Here is a 7,500-nt window from a genome sequence, read left to right on the forward strand (position 1 = left end):
GTACCTTTTTCAGATTGCATAGCCATTACAAAGTACCTTTTTCAGCCATTGCATAGCCATTACATAGTACCTTTTTCAGCCATTGCATAGCCATTACATAGTACCTTTTTCAGCCATTGCATAGCCATTACAAAGTACCTTTTTCAGCCATTGCATAGCCATTACAAAGTACCTTTTTCAGATTGCATAGCCATTACAAAGTACCTTTTTCAGCCATTGCATAGCCATTACATAGTACCTTTTTCAGCCATTGCATAGCCATTACATAGTACCTTTTTCAGCCATTGCATAGCCATTACAAAGTACCTTTTTCAGCCATTGCATAGCCATTACAAAGTACCTTTTTCAGCCATTGCATAGCCATTACATAGTACCTTTTTCAGCCATTGCATAGCCATTACAAAGTACCTTTTTCAGCCATTGCATAGCCATTACATAGTACCTTTTTCAGCCATTGCATAGCCATTACAAAGTACCTTTTTCAGCCATTGCATAGCCATTACAAAGTACCTTTTTCAGCCATTGCATAGCCATTACAAAGTACCTTTTTCAGCCATTGCATAGCCATTACAAAGTACCTTTTTCAGCCATTGCATAGCCATTACATAGTACCTTTTTCAGCCATTGCATAGCCATTACATAGTACCTTTTTCAGCCATTATATAGTTGTCCTTTCCTTTTAACTTTTTTTTCCAGCTACTACATAAGAAAGGTCGATCCACCCATAACGGTAGCGTAACAGTGTCGTGTCCGGTCAACGTCAGTGATATCATTGACGTTTCAGTGACGTCTGTTCACATATATCCGTGGTGACTCCGTGCTGCGTGAAATCAGTGATGTCCAAGATGGCAAAATTTTCAGACGTGGAATGGGCATAACGATTGCCACAATTCTTGATAAAGAGGAAGAGGCTGAGCATAAGCTGAAGAAAAGAAAGTGTGTACATGAAGCGTGGGAAAAAATTAAGAGTAAGGGAGAGTTTGTTAATCTGTACAAGGAGTTAATTGATGATGAAACACTTTTTCCCAAGTACAGAATGGCCAAAAAAATGTATAAACACATTGATCAGTAAAACAGAGGCTCATCTGAAGAAACAAGATACCCACTGGAGAAAGACTGTGACACCGAGGGAACGATTATCAGTTTGTTTTAAATTAAATAATACATATATTTTGTGTAGGCTACTTATTGTATTTATCAAATCATATCCATTTCGATTTTCCTTAACGACAAACAAATCTTAGACATTTATTTTGCTCTACAGTAACTGTACATTAATTTGTGTTTTAGAATAGAGCTAAAAAAAATTATCATTCACTCACGTTGAGAAATTCAAAACACTCGTCCGACGTCCGTGGAAAAAAAAAAAAAAAAAAAAAAATCGGCGGCGACGATATTCAATTTCACGGCACGGAGACGTAACTGACACTGAAGAGTCGAAACACGGTACTGCGCCGGACACGTATGAATACCTCAAGCGAATTCCAAGTGACAATATATATATATATACATAAGTATATATACATATATATTCTTTTTTTCTTCTTTCCTTTTTTCCAATGACTGACGGACTGAGCGCCACTGACATATTCCTAACATGTGTGAAAGATCCTTCCGTCATTTTCCCCTCAACTTTTCCCCTTCCTTTCCAGGCACTACCTCAAATTCGACGGGGTAGAGAGCGAGGAAGTGTACAGAGTGTGCGGCATCCTCATGACCAACAGCTTCGAACTCAAGCACCATGGCACGAAACTAAGGGGGTTGTATGCCCAGTCGGCTATGATGGCACACGACTGCATACCCAATACCAAACATACTTTCGAGTCGGACTTAACCATGATCCTCCGGGCTACTAGAGTTATACCAAAGGGTTCTGCTATTACAAGTACCTATACCAATAGTCTGTGGAATACGCTGCAGAGACGGAAACAGATTAAGGTACGTGTGGGGTATAGTGAAGGTGAGGAATCTGTGTTGTGTATTTATTGATTCTCTTTTGTGCAGGGTGATCGAGGGAGGCGGGGGGGGGGGGGGGGGGGGGCACAGTCATGGGAGGAATGTGTTGATTTATTTATTTGAGATATTTCTATGTCAGTTATTTTGTTGTTATTATTATTATTATTATTACTATTGTTATTGTTATTGTCATTATTATTATTGCTGTTTTGTTGCTAGTTTTATTGTTTTTGTTTTGTTTATCATTGCTATTATTGTTTTTGTTTTGTTTATCATTGCTATTATTGTTAGCATTACTGTTATTATCATTATTATCATTATCATTCTTCTTCTTATTCTTCTTATTCTTATTCTTATTATTATTATTATTATTATTATTATTATTGTGATTTAAGTTTCTACAGCTATTGTCGTTGTTGTCTTTATTGTTATTATTATCATTATCGTTATCATCATCATCACAAAATGTTTGACATCTCAATGCCGTAGTTCAGAAATAGGCCAATATAAAAATGAATGTAGGTCTATCGAGTTATGAGATATTGCTTTACATGACCTGGAATATAATGAAATTTATATTATTTATAGAAAAAATAAAACAGAAATATGCATGGAATACATTAAAATTTATATTATTTCAATCTAGAAAAAAGAGAGTTGAGTGAAGCGCTGGAATTTTGAACCTTAAACACAAGGGGTTAAGTTGCCATATATATTTTTTTTTCTCTTTTTTTACCACGCGGCTGAGATAACATTTATTGTCTGTCCTTTTCGTTTCTTTTTAATAATATGATGATGATAATAACAATATTTCCGATATTGAAAACCTTTCAAATTGAAAATAAATTTACGAATCAAATAAGGAACGGAATCTCGATGTATAGATAACTAAACTGCGAGAGAAAACAAAAGACGCATGAATAACTGGCCGATAAGAAGCTTTGAACTTGAACTTTAAGAGAATCGGATGTCAAGATTATCGTGATGAAGGGAATTTCGTTTCTTTATTTTTTATTTTTTTTATATGATTAGCTATCAATTTATCAGTGTATGTATGTGTTTATCTAAATATCTGTCCATCGACTCGTCTATATCTTTGTCTATCTGTCTAGGTGATTATCTGGATGTGTATCTATCTATCTATATGCGCTTCCATCTGTCTATCGATCTGCCCATCTACCTCTCTGTCTATCTGTATCTCTGTCTATCTGTCTATCTATATCTCTGTCTATCTGTCTATCTATATATCTGTCTATCTGTCGATCTAACTATCTATCTATCTAGCCATGTATCAGTCTTTCAATCTACCCAGTCTATCAATTAATTTACATATATATATATATAAAACCTTCCATGTACGTCACCCACATATTTGCATATACGACACAGAATCGTATAGCAGTATAGTGCATCATATAACCACTCTCCGCATTGCAGGTCGCCAAATTCTTCCTCTGCAATTGCCGTAGATGTTCCGATGCAACAGAGCTGGGAACTCACCTGAGCACGCTGGTGTGTAGTCAGTGTGGAGGCGACGTCGTTTCGACCAAACCCCTGGATATGGAAGCTTCGTGGGCTTGTGCCAAGTGTAACCAGAGCATCCTTGGCAGAACTGTAAGTGTGGGGGTGTAAGTGTGGGTGTGTGTGTGCTGAAATTTCATGAGTACACGGGAACACGGGTGGAAATGAGTGTGTGTCTACAGCTTGTTATGGATATGGCCTGAGTAGGAACAGTTTTACGTATTGTTTGTAATATAAGGAGAGTGAGAGAGAGAGGGAGGGAGAGAGAGAGAGAGAGAGAGAGAGAGAGAGAGAGAGAGAGAGAGAGAGAGAGAGAGAGAGAGAGAGAGAGAGAGAGAGGGAGGGAGGGAGGGAGAGAGGGAGGGAGGGAGAGAGGGAGAGAGAGAGAGAGAGAGAGAGAGAGAGAGAGAGAGAGAGAGAGAGAGAGAGAGAGAGAGAGAGAGAGCGATGAAAGGGAAGAGAAAGAGAGAGAGAGAGAGAGAGAGAGAGAGAGAGAGAGAGAGAGAGAGAGAGAGAGAGAGAGGGAGAGAGGGAGAAAGAGAAAGAGAGAGAGAGGCAGACAGATAGAGAGATGAGAGGGAGAGAGGGAGAAAGAGAAAGAGAGAGAGAGACAGACAGATACAGATACAGAAAGGGAGAGAGACAGAGAGAAAGGAGATAAACCACAGAGAGAGAACACGAAAAAAACACGAGAACGAGGGAATTGAAAGCAAGAGAGAAAGAAAGAAAAGAGAGAAGTTGAAAGCCAGAGAGAAAGAAAGAAAAGAGGAAGAAAGACCAGCGGAAAGAAAGAAAGAAAAACCGCGAGAAAGAAAAGAGAGAGACAGAGAGAGTGAGAGAGAAAAAATACCTCCCCACACCCCACAACACCTAACCGTCTCGACAAAACCACTGCAGCTCTTACTCTCCCCTTCCCCCCTACAGGTGTTTTGGGGGAACCAGCAGCTGTACAAAGAACTTCGAGGGTTTGACAGCAGCACCGCCCGCCCGCTGGAACAATTTCTGGAACATTACCAAAAGGCTCTCCATCCAAGGCACTGGTTCTTCATGGAGGCAAAGTACGCCATCGTGAAAATGTTCGGAAATCATCCCAATTATAGATACCGTGGTAGGTGGAGATTTGGTTTTCCTTATGATGTATACACACACACACAGACACACACACACACAGACACACACACACACACACACACACACACACACACACACACACACACACACACACACACACACACACACACACACTTATATATGTGTGTGTGTGTGTGTGTGTGTACATATACATATTTATTTTCTGATTAGTCTTTCTAGTGGCAGGGCATATTTTTTTCAACATTTTTCCTGGTCATTTTTTTGAGTGGTTGGTTATGTTTTTTTCTCATTTTTTTTTTGTCATCTTCAAGTAGGAGGCGATGCATTTTTGTTAATGTTTCTCCCAATCCTTTTTTCCTGTTCGTGCTTATTTTTATAGTGGGTGATTTTTCTCTATTCTTGTTATCATTTTAGTGTTTTGTGATCTATCTCTCTATCTATTTATCTAAGCATCTATCTATTTTTATGGGGGGGGGGAGGAGGCTTGTCAATCTCTTCAGCGGTAAATTATTTTTTTCTATATTTTTTCCTCGTCATTTTTTCTTATCTTATCAGCATGAGAACCTTATTTGCTAATCGTAATATCAAGATGCATATACGCACGTCCCTTTGTATGTTGAAAAAGGGTGGATTGAATCTCTTGTGATAATAATTATGGCATTCTGTTTTTACACCTGAGACGAGCATTTGATTGTTCTGAATCATTTTAATAGTATTTCTGGTGAAACTAGAATGAAGGATACTTGATTGTCAACATATTTAGATGAATGGGTGATGGTAATAGAGAGATGGGTGATAGATGAAAAGATTAGTAGGCAGAGTAAATCACAAGATTTATGGATATATCTATCGGTCTTTGCTGTGTGTGTATGCGTGCGTGTGGTGTGTGTGTGTGTGTGTGTGTGTGTGTGTGTGTGTGTGTGTGTGTGTGTGTGTGTGTGTGTGTGTGTGTGTGTGTGTGTGTGTGTGTGTGACAGACAATATATATATAAATATATATATATACATATATATATTTATACATATGTATATATATATTTATATATATGTATATGTATGACATATTATATATATATATATATATATATATATATATATGTATATATATATATTTATATATATGTATATATATGACATATTATATATATATATATACACAGACACATACATACATACATATAAACACACATATATATGTGTGTGTGTGTGTGTATATTTATGTACACATATATATATATATATATGTGTGTGTGTGTGTGTGTGTGTGTGTGTTTGTGTGTAAATCCGTTCAAATCCACACACACATTGCGCGCATGTGAATGTGTATGGATTCATCCACACGCCCATTGCCCGCGTGAGCACACACACGGATTTGCATATATTATGTAAGTCAAACCAAGATATGGTATTGGGTCAGTCGTAGATACGATGGTGGGGGTGATAACCACCAGTAATGATTGCCTAACCAACTACTCCCCTGAGGAAGGATGATGGATGAACCACTTCTCTATAAAGACCCAGTCAACTACATGATGTCAACGAGGCACTTGAACCCTGTAAGCTCCCCGTGCCAGGGTTACGGCGAAGTTGAAGGCAGTAGGGTAGTTGTTTCTGCAGAAGGCGTATATCAGTGCAAATAGTAGTTCACGGCGGATGTAGAATGTCTGGTGGAAGTTCAGTCCTACGGAATGAACGGCTGAGATAGCATCTCTAGTTAGATGGAACTACGAGCAGAAAAAAAAAACTTGGGGGCCTTTACTTTGCTTACTATATGGCTCATGACCGCATTCCAAATGCGATTGTTTGGGATGCCACGGATGATCAGCCCGATGATCATTCCGTTTCATTCATGATGTGTGTGTGTGTTAATTAGTTAATTAATTAAGTTGTTCCACTCACAACTTTTCATCCTTTTTACCTTGTATGTTTAGCCTTTAAGGCGAGTTCTTCTTCCTCTTTCATTACTCCTGAAACACAACTCTGAAGTTTAAACCCATTTCACCATTTTTTTTCTTCCTTTACGTCATGTCATGCTCTTTGAACCCTTTCTGTTTTATTTACGTCTGTAAGATGCAATGTACTCTAGAATAGGCCTTATGACAGCCATAACAAGTGTCTTTATCTTATCTCGAATGTCCTCTACTTGTCTTCGGTCAACTGGTAGTTTTTTGTTGAACTTTGCTCTCTATGGAATCTTTTGGCTGTTGGTCCCTGTTTACAATTTTACTATTGTATTATTGTTTTGTTTCTTGTTTTGTACTGTGTGTGTGTGCGCGCGCGAGTATGTTTCTGTCTAGTATGTATATTTGTGAAAAAAGTGAAGGCCCAGAGAATTTACATTGACAGTCTGATATAGAAACCCAAACACACCAAAATAGTAATTCAAAAGAGAGGTTGTATCACTTTCCAAAGAAGAGAAGAAAAAAAATTGTGTTCCAATGTCACAAAAACTAAACTTACCTCTGATATTTACGTCTAGATTGGTCACTTTATTATTCTCCGACCTCTTTTCGACTATTATAATGTCGTTTCTTTAAAATCTTGGTTTATAAGAAGGAATTACTTTCTTTTTACCATTCTATCAGCGTTGAATTGAATGTTATTGGATAAAGAATCCTGTGGGAAGATCTGTGATCTGCGATATATGATGATTAGCTGGGAAATTACCCATGATGAAATACTTGATGTGTTGATAAAATGGCTGGGAAAACACTGCACATAGAAGTTTATTGTGAGAGCTGAAAGTTTTTCGTTTTTCTTTCTCTTTTTTGGTCTTCTAAAAACGTTAGGGTTTGTGTTGTAGCATTTGTTAACTGTTTTTTTTTTGTTTTTTTTTTTGTAAGTATAGGTAAAATGTATAATTTTTGGTAAACATTTGTAAGCTTTTGGATTTGCTGGTGACATTTTGTAAATATTTGGAAAAGTTTTTTT

General features: G+C 37.5%; 1 protein-coding gene across 1 annotated transcript in view; it reads left to right on the top strand.

Annotated features, from left to right (window-relative positions):
• Window positions 1–7,500, top strand: part of LOC125047971 (SET domain-containing protein SmydA-8-like) — an 18,383-nt gene that overhangs the window by 8,987 nt on the left and 1,896 nt on the right. Inside the window, exons 5-7 of the mRNA XM_047646525.1 lie at window positions 1,653–1,938; window positions 3,394–3,570; window positions 4,402–4,585. Of these exons, the coding sequence (XP_047502481.1) occupies window positions 1,653–1,938; window positions 3,394–3,570; window positions 4,402–4,585 (647 nt within the window). The remainder of the gene's footprint in view (window positions 1–1,652; window positions 1,939–3,393; window positions 3,571–4,401; window positions 4,586–7,500) is intronic.

Source organism: Penaeus chinensis, chromosome 42 (genome assembly GCF_019202785.1).
Source record: "Penaeus chinensis breed Huanghai No. 1 chromosome 42, ASM1920278v2, whole genome shotgun sequence".
Lineage (NCBI taxonomy): Eukaryota > Metazoa > Arthropoda > Malacostraca > Decapoda > Penaeidae > Penaeus > Penaeus chinensis.